General features: G+C 38.8%; 2 protein-coding genes across 9 annotated transcripts in view; one reads left to right on the forward strand and one right to left on the reverse strand.

Annotated features, from left to right (window-relative positions):
• PAPSS2 (3'-phosphoadenosine 5'-phosphosulfate synthase 2) overlaps positions 1 to 4348 on the forward strand; it is a 67426-nt gene extending 63078 nt beyond the window's left edge. For all 6 annotated transcript variants that reach the window (XM_061635384.1, XM_061635385.1, XM_061635386.1 and 3 more), the window contains one exon: positions 393 to 4348. In XM_061635384.1, coding sequence (XP_061491368.1) covers positions 393 to 534 — 142 coding nt within the window. In that variant the 3' untranslated portion in view covers positions 535 to 4348. The remainder of the gene's footprint in view (positions 1 to 392) is intronic.
• Positions 4349 to 5310: 962 nt separating this feature from the next.
• ATAD1 (ATPase family AAA domain containing 1) overlaps positions 5311 to 13262 on the reverse strand; it is a 32575-nt gene continuing 24623 nt past the window's right edge. For all 3 annotated transcript variants that reach the window (XM_061635392.1, XM_061635391.1, XM_061635390.1), the window contains exons 9-10: positions 10126 to 10259; positions 5311 to 9695 (exon numbers count right to left, since the gene is read on the reverse strand). In XM_061635392.1, coding sequence (XP_061491376.1) covers positions 9575 to 9695; positions 10126 to 10259 — 255 coding nt within the window. In that variant the 3' untranslated portion in view covers positions 5311 to 9574. The remainder of the gene's footprint in view (positions 9696 to 10125; positions 10260 to 13262) is intronic.

Genomic DNA, 13262 nt, shown 5'->3' on the forward strand with positions numbered 1-13262 from the left:
CTCTCCTCTGTCCAGGATTCACTCTGGAAAATTACAGAATGAGAGTTCTTTAAAAGGTGTGTCTCCACATATGCCCAGGCTATGAGTGCTCATAAGACAAATAGCACAGTGAACATTATTTTGTGGCTCATGGGCTTGATTTGCTCTGGGATGATTTCGTGAAGTTTCACCCTGAAATTTGGGTTTCAGTTCTGGGATCGTGCAGCCCACTGCATGTTGTGAGCTGTTCCCAAAATGCAGGGACATATGTACCCAGCTCCAGGCATAACATCCATGCGTTTCTTTTGTATGTTCACTAAGATGAGGAGATGCAGCTTTTGTGCATTATTGTTGCTGTTGTCGTTTCACTCTATTTATACTGTCTTCAAAGATAACATTCTTTTTCATACTAGGCACAATGAATTTGACTTCATTTCCGGGACACGCATGAGGAAGCTGGCTCGTGAAGGTGAAAGTCCCCCTGATGGATTCATGGCACCAAAAGCATGGAAAGTGTTGACCGAATACTACCAATCCCTGGGAAAAAACAATTAATTCTGCTTTTACCCAAAAGTGCCTTTGTTTTAAAGATGAGCTCCTCCAATTGATATGCATGCTATTATACTTCATCTACTTTGAATTTTTCTACTCTATTTGTGGGCATTTTCTTCCTTGGCCAAGCATTGTTTTGACTGAGCTTTTCCCCTCTGAAGTTATTAGGAAATTTCCTCTTAATTTCAAAAGAAAGCCATAGAAGAGATTTTATAGTACATATGGAGAGTCCAAAGCCATATACTGAATTATCACCGTTTTTTGGAAGAGAATTGTGCAGCTGAAAATCTTGGGAGTTATTTATCTGTTCTTCTTTGATGCTTTTAATTAACTGTATTGAGCAAATTAGGATAAAGTATGACCTCTCTTCCTCCTCTTCCCCCTGAGCAGCAGCAAATTGAAAGTGTCGCTTCTGCCTCACTCTGTCATGGCCTTTCATTTCTCTTTGAAAGGTTTGATGAGATGTTGTTCAGAAAACATTGGTATCCTGAATTATGAACAGTTCTTAGTAAGGCAGGAACTCGTAATTCCATATCAACTTTCTCTCATGATCTCAAACTGATTTGAAAACTGTTCCAGGAAATTTGGGGATTCCTGGAAGGTTTATCAGTAAAGTGGCAGTGCCAGCTGAGGACAATTTGCTGATGCAGGCAGAACAGCAAATGGTGCACTGCCCTCTGGTTCATTGTACACAGTAACCAAGGCCAGTCAAGTTATTTTGGCATCTGAGAAAGAAAATCTACTTGCATCTTTCCTTTAACCTGGCAATAAAAACATAATAATTAAATAATAATAATAAAAAAACAATTAAATAACTCACAATTTGCTTCATGACACCCAAAATGAGCTAGCTGAGGCTACTACCTCAGTCCCTGAAAGCCAAGCCCTCCACTACCCGTCTTCCCCTGTAATCTGGATTTATGGAAGAGGTTTGGATGGGTTCTAAATTATACTTGTGGTTCGAACAGTACAAAAATGAGCCCCAGAAGGCCTCGTCATTATCCCACAGGAGCTGAATATACACTGTAGAATATGTCCCAGAATCCTTTGTGGCACACTAGTGTTTCATGAGAGACAAGTTCATCTGGAAAAGGCAGAAAGTGTGACAACCCCTGGTTCAGACAGCCACTGATTTCTTGTCAGTGGTAAATTATTAAATTGAAGTGAACTGAACATGAGGGTGAGAGGCCCCCCCCAAAATGTCTTGCCTGTTTCACATTAGGGTACATGTAAAAAAAAACCAGGCAGCTTATTTCTGCTTAGCTTTCTACCTTCCAGTTAAAATGAGTTCTTCATGCTGGAAATCAAATTCATCTTCCTGAATGGAGAACCTGTCCATAGGAAGGAATTAGAGACAGTATGGATGAGGGAAAGAAATTCACGTGTGAATGTGGGAGAGGGGGAGAGATGGAGAATTATTCAGGATACAGGCATCTTCTATCTCAGAAAGCCTTTGCTTCCTTAATCTTTGTCTGACTCAGTTCTTGTAGTTTAAAATCTTATTTTTCTGCACAATCATGAGCATGTAAACATCTTAACAAAATGAAAACTGAGGTTTTGGTGAATCCAAATGTTGGCCTGTGCTTCAGACTCTGCACTTGATAGTATGTGCAGAAAATACCTTTTAGCAGTAATCTTTCCCAGACTACTGGTACGGTTAACAGTTAATTGACAACATTCCCTTTCTGTCTTATTACCTCAAATATGAGTGCTAATGTAAGTTTTATCATAGCATGCCCTTGTGGCTTTTGACTGCTGTTTTAGCAATCACTGAGCAGTAATACTGCTAAACTGGTGACATGTAGTGGCCAAGGGTGAATTATGAACTGGGAAGTTCCCCAAGTCTTGTCTTAAACTACAGTTATTCCTATAGGGAAGGGCTGTAGATCAGTGGCAGAGCATCTGCTTTGCATGCAGAAGGCCGTAGGCTCATTCCCCGACATCTCCTGGTAGAGCTGAGAAATTTAGTGAGCTTTAGCATTAAAAAAGCATGACAAGATGGAGGACTGCTTTGATATATTTCCTCCCATCAGTCTTTATTGCTGTAGTTAAAATCAATAAAAGGTGCTTGAAGTCTAACACAAAGTTAGGCATGAGAGCTAGCACACTGAAACCAATGCAGTTAAGTCCACTTTCAGGATTATAACCAGGGTATTTTCACATGCTATTTAAAAGTATCTTAACAGTGCATTCCTATGCATGTTTACACAGAAATAAATATAATTAAGTTCAGTGCACCTTGCTCCCAGGTACAGAATTGCAGCTTTTTTCTCTTTTACACATCTGAATGTTGCTAATGTGGAATACAAAGAGAAATGTATTCTACATCCCATGCAGAGTTTTCAGTTTACAGATTTGGAAACTGTATTGTGTTTGGTCATGTAAAAACATCTGTAGGTTTAGGAGAGCTGGCAATTGGAATTGGATATTTTTCCTGAATTGGAAGATGCCCATATATTGACCATTGAGAGGACAGCTGATCGGCAAAATTCACAACCTGGCAGTAATAGCAGTAGCTGGATTTAAGACAACATAATCCCATTGAAGTCAGTGGCATCAGTGAATTGTACATAGGATATGATTTTGAGCACAGAAATAGAACTGTATACATGGATGCTGTAAAAGTTAATAATAATATTGTACTGCCTTCAAGTCGATTCTGACTTATGGCGACCCTATGAATAGGGTTTTCATGAGGCTGAGAGGCAATGACTGGCCCAAGGTTACCCAGTGAGCTTCATGGCTATGTGGGGATTCAAATCCTGGTCTCCCAGGTCGTAGTCCGATACCTTAACCACTACACCACACTGGCTATTTTACAAGTGAATGGCAATATACAGGGCTAAGCCCTTCTCCCATGCAAGTAGAGTGCACATGTGGAACTCCCTCTTTCCACTCTTCCTCTGATAGTCTCCCTCCCATATGTGGAAAGGTAGGCCAGCCCAACAGAGTTCCTAGGCCAGGGCATGGACTGGATTGTGACCAGAACTTGACCAAGCACTTAAATACAAACTGCAAACTTAAAAAAAAAATCTGGCTTTCCCTCTGCCTTGTCCAGGAATAATTTTGTTAAAATATTGTGAAATATGCTTATTTTCTGCAGTAATTATGCAACAAAGATATTGTTACAGTCTCAAAAATGTATTTGAGAATGCTTTTTCAATGTTTCTAGTTCTGTTTTTGAATCCTTAGGACAAAAAACCTAAAAATATAGGGCTGCATCTAATTAATACTGTTAACGCAAATACTTCTGCTTGTGCAACAGAACTTTCCCCTTTCTCCTCCATGCGGGTTTAGTGGGAGGGGAAGTTCCATTGCGCAAGTGAAGTTGTGCTAACAGGACAACCCCTATATTCTCATGCCTTGTGTGAAATGAGTGCAGCCCCTGGGCAGAAAACAACTACTACTCTTGGTGTACAAGAGACTTGCATGGAATCTTCTGAAGAGATTGAAATTAAAGAGATTGAAAATCAGCAGTGCTTACTGGATGGTCCCATTGCAACATTGCAGGCTAATGTATATTAGCAATAATGCATTTTATATCAAAGCCCACTGGAAAGGAACTTGAAGTTAGAAGTGATCTTGCCATTTTGTAATTTAATTGATATTTTAAAGAGTATTGATATATTTTCTTTTCACTTTTTAACCATATAATACTGTCCATTATCACCAGTCTAAATGCATATGAGATATTACTCCTTTTAAATTGTTAAAGTAGTATATATTCTCTATTTTATAACATATTTATTACAGACGTGAAACTGGAATGTATGCATTAACTGATACATATCTTAATTAAAATGTCTTCTGAATTTGATATTCCACTACTAGAATTTGCTTTTAATATCAATAAATCTTTATTTCCTTCCATTTCTTATACATCAAACGTCAAAATCTACTGCCTCCCTGTTATCTATGGTCTGCAACCCCCCCCAACCATTGGCTCTTCTTGCCATGATGTCATGGAACGTCTAACCGTTTGACATGCTCAGGGTGAAGTAACCAGCAACAGAATGTTGTCAGAGTCCAATTTCTTTGCGGGAAGTAAAGATTCACTTTGAGCCTTCATTCACAAAGGCCATAGGGGCAAAAATAACTATATGCCTTTACTAGGAAGGCAAGACAGAAGCAGTGACAATTTGTGTGCGTGCTTATGTACACATGAACGCAGACTGAAGGCTGAGCGCAGAGTAGGAAGGAATCACCTTGAAAGCTTTTGCTGAAAAGTGTGATAGAAATATTTTAAATAAAATGAGAGCTAATTGAGCCAGAGCCCCAAGGCTACTGAGGGGTCGAAAAGGAATTTCTGCTTTCCCAGATGTCTCTTATGTCAACAGGAAGCAATTTCAGTGTCTTTCCCTGTAGCGTTTGCTTTGCTGATCTACTGATTTGTGGGTGTACCTCTGGCACCTGATTTTCTCCTGCTATTTTGCTATGGCAACACTAATTAGAATGAAGAACCCTCATCTGAAGGGGAAAGATGGTGATGTAGAATGAGAATATAGCTTCAAATAAGGAAGATCCTGTGCCACAGCAACTCAAGCAGGGGGATCTGAATCAGAGCTTACAGCAACATAGAGAAAGTGTTAGATCCCACTCCCATCTCAGTCCCAATTCAGTTCAAGACCATACACATCTATTTTTACAAAATGAACATTACACTGGAAGCTCCATTACTGTGTGTAGTTTGGCTCTTAAAGAAAAAATCATACCTCTTTGAACAACTGAAAAAATCCTTGCAGGAAATGAAATAGAATACTAAGAAAGTTGGACACCAAAAAGAGGCCAGAGAGTTTTATTTGTTTTCCCCTCATTTACACTTCACCATTGTGGTCATAATACATAAAGTTTTGCTTGATCCTAAAAACCATGTGGAAAAAAAGTACCAGCAGCAGCACATAGAAAAAGCAGTGGAAATGTTTTGCTACAATCATATCACACTTATTGCTTCATCATCTATTTAAACGCAGTCAAGGCCAGTTTCATCTGTCAAATATTTTTGGATGTGGGGGTTGGGTTCCTACAGAAAACAACCACTGTTTAACACAAGTAGCTGCATTATTTTCTCTTGAGAGTCGAGGAACTCTGCTTTGTATTCAGGTAGTAGCACGTAATGAACAAGTGTGCTTAGCGACAAAGTGTCTTGTCTGTTGCTTTTATTTCAGCACCTCACCATAGGCTGTGCTGAGCAAAGCTTCCTTAACTAAAAGGGGTAGGTCCACTTTCCACCAAGTGAAAAGAAAGGGCAGACAAAAGGTAACTTTAGCTTTCAAAGTAAGGATGAACAATAGCCACCCACAAAGCTACTATTCATAGCTTCATTTTAAACATCTTTTTGTGTTAGAGGAACAGGTATACGCTCCTTCCCTCCTCCACACATACACTGTGGCAAAGCAGGAGCTCCATGAGAAGTGCTGTATACATAACATGTGCACCTGAACTTTTCTTCCCACCTTTTTCAAAAGGTGCACACTCTGAGCCTCCACATGGCGCCTAAACCCCACATTCTACATCAAATAAGTGGTATACCGCTTATGGAGGTGGTCACCTATTCAAAAAAGGAGTACTGGTTGATTGGTCTGAATCAAGTAGGGCACTGCTGTGTGAAGCAGCCTAACTTGACAATTCCACCCAATTAAACCCAGTACTGTATGGACTGAAAGATTTCCACAAACCTTTCCCTGGAATAAGTGACGGTACTTGTTAAGACTGAGCCTAAATAAGTGTGTGGTAAAGTATAATATGAAAAAATAATCACAACTAACTAAACAAGTTGAAAATTAGCTGTGATCAATTCGAGGAAGAGCTTGGTCATAATAAAGAAAGATGCTTCAGCAAAAACACAAAAGTTGGTTAGGATTTATTGGGGTGTGTAAGACTAATAAAAATTTGAATAGCAAGTGTCAAAATGGTATTACACTAAGACTCCAGTCCAGAGAAAGGGGGAATATATCTGATTTTTAAGTATGAGGGGAAAGTGCCAAAACTTGGGGGGGGTGCACTGCTTGATTTGGGGCATCTTTACCTTTTGAGGAAATCACCAGAAACCTTAACTGGGATCGTCTGCCAACATATCTGATCCTATCTAGTGGGGGAGGAGGGAAAGGATGCAACAATTAGCAACTTATCATATTTTGAAAGACTGCTCTTAATTTCATAATCTAAATATAGTAAACAGTTAATTATATTGGCTGAAGAACTACCTCTAGGCAGAGATAGCTGTGTGGGTCTTACAGCCAGAAAGTCCACATAAATGTAAGGTGTTTGGGGGGGGGGAGAGTGAATGCCCAAAGAATTGTTCTGTGGATTATTATAGCAGAATTGTAGGAGTCTAGAGGAAATTAAATCAAAATCTTCATATCATTACTTCCCTCAGTCAACTAAACAATGCCTATCAAGTAAGTACTATGAGAGAAGTGGTGGGAAAAGGCAGATGGTTTGAGATTTCCAAGTAATGTTTTACAGAGTGACATAGCTAGATCTCTTGTTCAAAGGCTCTATTGTTCGAAATTATAGAGAACAGAATCCAGAGACCTCGTGTGGACAAGCTAGTACTTCTGTGCATGCAGAGAAACTCTGCTGAGTTTCCTAAGCTGTTACAGGCTTTGGGTCATGCCCACTACCCCCAAATGAAATTTGATTTTCCTCCTGAAAAATAGGCAATTGTGAAGAACTGGAAAAGGGATTCAATAAAGCATTTCATTTTGTTAGAAAAAGGGAAAGAAATCAGGTGCTATCTACATCCAATTGAATGGCATCATTCCCGTTGCTTTAAGTGGAGCTGCTTAGTGCCTCTAACTAAATACATAAAATGGTTAGATTAACGTATCAGGGCACAAGAAGGAACAATATAGTAACTTTTGTCATTTTTGCAGAAAATTGTCATAATTTGTAATTTTCTAGAAAAGGCACACAAATTATGAGTGGATTCATTATTATTTGAAAAGCTCAATTTGTATGACCTTGTTTACAAGGTATAATAAATGGTAAAAACAAACAGCATCCTTATGAAATGCTCAGAGAATTGTACTGATTTTGTATTATGAGGTTTTACTGAAATTCAATGAATAAAACCGGGGCATGGACAAAAAAAAGCTATTTTCTCTTTTAAAATATAGACACGATAATGGAAAGGAACTGACGGATGACAGATTTAAGGCTATACAAAGCAGTACTTTTGTCACAATTTACCTATGCACTTCAACATCCCAAAATTCAGTCTTGCAGAAGGTACTCACATAAATGGCTTTTAAAAGGATTCAGTAAGACAGATGTATTGGTGAGTACCAACAGTGAAAGCAAGTAATACTACTTCAGTGGTCAGACACAACATGGCTGAAATCCAAAGGGGCACATCAACAACCATCAGAATATTATTCTCAGAATTCATCCCACAGAATGGCCCCTATTACTCATCCAGTGACTGGATGGGAGAGATTTCAACAGACAACATAGAGTAAAATAAATAGTATACTGCAGCAGCATTCCCTTTTTTTGCATGAAAAAGGGTTTCATGCAAAACCCCAGACTGCTTTTTAGTCTCACCCAAACTGCAAAGCAACTTGGTGATTTTCTTCTGGGATTTTCCTGGGAAGGAAACTGAGAAACACTGTGATGTACACACAGGTTGTGTTTGTGCACGCACTCCTCTGGATCTTGACCGTAAACCTGTACTGTGGATTTCCTGTGTTTCTCTTAGCCACAAACTACTTTTCTTCATTGGAAAAAAAAAGCAAACCACTGAGCATCCTGTGTTTTATAAAAAAAAGTGGTAATGCCCAAAACAGCACCTGCAAAAATAGCCACAATCAAGTTATATAAATTGAGTTGATGGAAGTCTAGAATTAGCCATTCCCTTCACCTGCTTTTAATACATCTTTTTCAATGCTCTTTTCAATGACTAATGTTTTAGCATATAAAAATGCTTATGACTGCTCTGAACGTTTTGGGTAACTGGCAGTTTTGATTAGTATTGATTCATCTTATCAGTGTCCAACTTTAAACAGAGTAAACAAAATGTTTAATATTAATCCTGAAATGCCATCTCACTTTTACTTTAGAATATTTGAACACTAGTATTTTTTTCTATCCACTAGAAGATCTAGTGGAGAGCTACTCTACACAAAATGGGGGGGGGGGACTGTGCAAAAATTTAAGATCAATGCACTTAATGCTATAATTTTGTGTTGTGACCACTTGTAGGTACTAGCAAGTTCTACAATATAGTCTTATAGTGATAAAGAAACTTTAGCAACAAGAGCCCTCAAGTCTTTAGTATTTTTTAAAAAAGAGGAAATTATTTGCAATTCAGAAATAGAAAAATAAATTCTGGTGATATGCAGTTACTAGTGTTCCATGATGGTTAATCCTGACCATATTAAAAACACGTATTAAAAAAGGAAACAATGATCCATATATAAATCAAAAGGTTCATGAGGAGTTACATAAGTCTTCTACCTAAACTGATTGGCACTAGTAGATTCCATGAGTTAAGAGGAAGAAGTCAGATTTCTCTGCATTCAAGAAAGACTTATTTCCAGAAGGTTTTCAGCCTTGACGTTAAGGTACTACACAAAAATTGGTGTGTATTGAATAGTTTAATCCTCTTCATTTGGTTTGATCCAGAAAATAAGTGTCAAAGGAAAAAAAGACTTTTCATATTCAAGTTATCTACATATTATGTCTATATATAAACTGTGTGGCTATATATACATATCGTATATACACACACACACTCATACATATATACATGGACTTGGTTTTCCCTCCCCACAGAAATAGTGTGCCATACTAGAACCAATCAACAGGCTTTTAAGGCTACAAAAAGAAGACATTGCTTTTGATCTGGACTACATTCTTCCATGTCATGATCTATTACAAAGGCCATATCCAACTTTGCAATATACTAGGACTTCCATAACTTAGTTATCCGCATATAAAAAATTCCAGAAACGCTTATTAAAAGGATATTTCTGTTTCCAATCCAATTCCACTATTTAAATGACAAAAAACAGTCACTAAATGAGGCCATGTTAGAGCGGCCTTAATCTAAACTAATGTGCATTAGAACATTCTGATTCGTTGCATCCTTGGACTTCCTCATCTTTTCAATTGCCCTGTGCAGATCCCTTTGTTGCACCGGTCGAATTTCATCTTCTTCATTACTAAAAAAGCAAAAGATGTAAAGGTGATTCAAATACTGTGCAACACATTTTTTAAAAAAGCATGGTAGCTTAATTCTCAATAGGAAAGTGTAGAAAGATCTACGAGACTGTATATACAAAAGTTTCTTGAGTAATTCCGTTACTGAATAACTCTCACTTCTTATTCTTTGAACTCATGTTTAAAAATGGAACTAGTGAATATTCTCCAACCCGCTTCCCAGATGCAGAGAGATGTGCATGCTATTCCTGCATCAGGAGCACATGGATCCAACCATAGAAAGTGAAAGGATAGAAAGGAGGTAATTCCTGTTCTTTTGGGCCTCTAGTGCATATAGCTAAATCTGAAGTTGTTTTGCCCAACACATTTTCTGAAGATGGCCACTGTATTCCAAATCTTATTAAAAAAATTTGTAGTGCCAATAAAAGGTACCTTTCGTCATATGTAGAATTAACATATTCCCTGACACAGAGCAGCGCAGCATCACGGCACATTTCTTTCAGGTCACTTCCTGAGAATCCATCTGTTTCTTTAGCAACTTCAAGGAGATCCACACGCCTGTCCACCTATTAGCAAACAAGTTGTAGCACGTAGATGCGCTGAAAATGTTTTACCAGGTACTCATGATACAGCCACAAGAATGGTTGTATGTTATAGCCAGCATGGATTTTTCACATTCCGCTATATTAAATTGCAAATACCCGCCATGGCATTTTGCTGCTTCCCATAAGCTAATTTCAAACCAAAATCTTACAAAACATATAATCCTCAACTCAGAAATGCTGCCTTAACAGCGCTCTAAATTTTCACAGCAGTACACAAAATGCTTAGGGAGAATCCAGAGTTCAAAGTCTAAGACAAGAATAAAATAATCCAGGCCCCCGTTGCAGCTTTTTTGTTGAAATTAATTAAAAATTAGCCATGCTCACAGAGTACATATAATCTTATTACTGATCTTACCCCATGCTCTGACCATCTTCTGTAGTTTAACAGTTCAAAAAGTGTATGGCTAATTTTTAATTAATTTAAGAAAATTAACATTGGAGTCTATAATAGAGCAGGCATGCTCAGTAAGAATCAACTGTCAGTGTTCTAAAAACCAGACTAACAGCTCTTTGGTTTGGCTAATAAGGGGGCCACACCCATGCCAGACATTTATTCCACTTTAAACAGTCATGGTTTCCTCCAAAGAATTCTGGGAAGTATAGTTTGTGAAGGGTTCTGAGAGTTGTTAGGAGACTCCTTTTCCCCTGACAGTGCTTCCGTGGCCAAAGTGGTTTAACAGTCAGCCCCTCTTCCTAGAGAATTGTGGTGGACGTAGCTCTGTGACGGGAATAGGGTGTCTCCTAGCAACTCTCAGCACCCTTCATAAATTACACTTCCCAGGATTCTTTGGGAGAAGCCATGGCTCTTTAAAGTGGAATAAATGTCTGGTGTGGATGTGGGTAGGGACAGCTTTGGTTTATATTTGGGTGGGAGACTACATGTGTCTGCTGTAGAATAAAAAGGTGGGGGAAACCCCAAAAAATAATGATACTGTTAATAATGTTTTCCTTTTGGAAAGGAAAAGGGGCTTTCCCTCTGCCCAGTGCCCACCCAATCTCCTCTCCACTACCCTGTCCCTCCCCTAGGTTAGTTTCACTTATGCTAAGCATGATTGCACAGGAGTAAATACCACTGAACTCAATAAGCATGTAAATGATCAAACCTGCTTTTCCCCTCCCCCCCTTTCCCCTCCCGACTGCAGCCCTCGCTCCCTCCTTCTTCTCCTCCTCCTCCACGGTCAGTTTCACCTATCCTAAGCATGACTGCACAGGAGTAAATCCCATTAAACTCAAACATGTCAATGATTAAATGTACCCTCCTCCAACCCTCCCCCTCCTGCCTGCTCCCCAGCCCCTCCCCTTTGCCCTCCCTCCTCCCCCCCTTCCTCTTCCTCCCCCGTAGTCAGTTTCACCTATCCTAAGCATGATTGTAGGGTAGGAAATCCCACTGAATTCAATAAGCATGCAAATAAATCCATTCTCAGCAAACTTGCACAGGATCCCATTTCTTACCTCCTGGATTAAAAAGCACAGAAATTCACTAACAAGACAAAAAAAGCTTGCAGTTTAAGAACGTACCTATAGCCAACAGATATTTCTATCAAACTTTAAAAAGCAGAGAAATTGGGCAGCTGTAGTGCTTGCACTGGGGGAGCAGGAGACCTGACCTCCTCTCTGAGATATTGTACTGCCCTTCAGATTTGTCAAAATGAAAACACAATTTGGGTTGGTCTTTCACAGTCCAATCCACTTCCTGTGTAGCTTGATAGAATCTGGTAACATGTGCCTCTGAGCATATGGGAAGTGGTGGCAACACCTGCAATCAGGACTGCATCTCCAAAGATGAAAAATTATATTTTTTGGTATGCTTGGTGGTGTTCTTACTTTGCTTCTTTCCTGTGTTACTACTGTTTTTACAGAGAATCTAACCTAGAAAATTATATTTCTCTCATTATTCATCCTAGAAATCTGTGTCAAATATATTCTTATTAATTTCAAAGCCTTTTTATGATGGTGACAACAGCCTTTTGTGTTTCAAACTAGAGGTTATACTCTAGTTCTGTTTTGGGTGCACTGTTGAATGTGAAACTGCAGTCTGATGTAAAATTAGACTGATTACAGTATGTTGCTACTTAAACAATGAATCTAGCTGTTGGAAAAAACAAACCTGGCCTGCCCTAGATGTATGTGTTCAGCCTGCTATGCTTAAGGGTGGGCATGGTCAATTAAAAACATAGAGCACATCTAGAAATTTGCTAGAATGTATTTCACCTCCCACCGTTTCATCTTGTGCAAACTGAGACAATCCTCATTTCCACCGGAGGCTATTCTGCAGAATAGTCAGTGCCATTACTCCACAATTGTTTTTGGAGATTTTTTTAAAAATTTAAGTTATGCAAAGTGTTGCTGTATTTCACATATTCACAGAAACAAAAGCAAAAGAAAATAATTTACCATAGGAAACTTCACTAAAATTGCAAAGTAAATCAAACACTTCTAAAGTGACTATCTGACCTATCTCTGTTTTAATATTGTTGCTTCCTCCCTGCTAAAGCAAGACCAGCACAGCACGTCTTGCTTGTGTAATTTGGGCTGACTGCAGGTGTTGCCACCAATCACCATATGCTCAGAGGCGCACATTACCAAATTCTTCCAAGCTACACAGGAAGTGGATTGGACTGTGAATGACCAACCCAAATTGTCTTTTCATATTTACAAATTTGTAGGGCAGTACCGTATCTCAGAGAGGAGTTCAGGTCTCCCGCTCCCCTGGTGCATTCACTACAGCTGCCCAATTTCCCTGCTTTTTAAACTTTGACAGAAATATCTGTTAGTTATAGGTACATTCTTAAACCACAAGGGTTTTTGTGTGTGAATAATAGTTCAGACTGAAACACTATGAAGAAATGTGTCACACCTGATTCTGTTCCAGTCTCAACTTTGGTAAAGAACAACAAAAAAGGCTATAGGCACAATCCAGTAAAAATTATGCTCTTTCAGCTCAACTGGTATCCATTAGAGAAA

This window comes from Rhineura floridana, chromosome 7 (genome assembly GCF_030035675.1).
Source record: "Rhineura floridana isolate rRhiFlo1 chromosome 7, rRhiFlo1.hap2, whole genome shotgun sequence".
Classification (NCBI taxonomy): domain Eukaryota; kingdom Metazoa; phylum Chordata; class Lepidosauria; order Squamata; family Rhineuridae; genus Rhineura; species Rhineura floridana.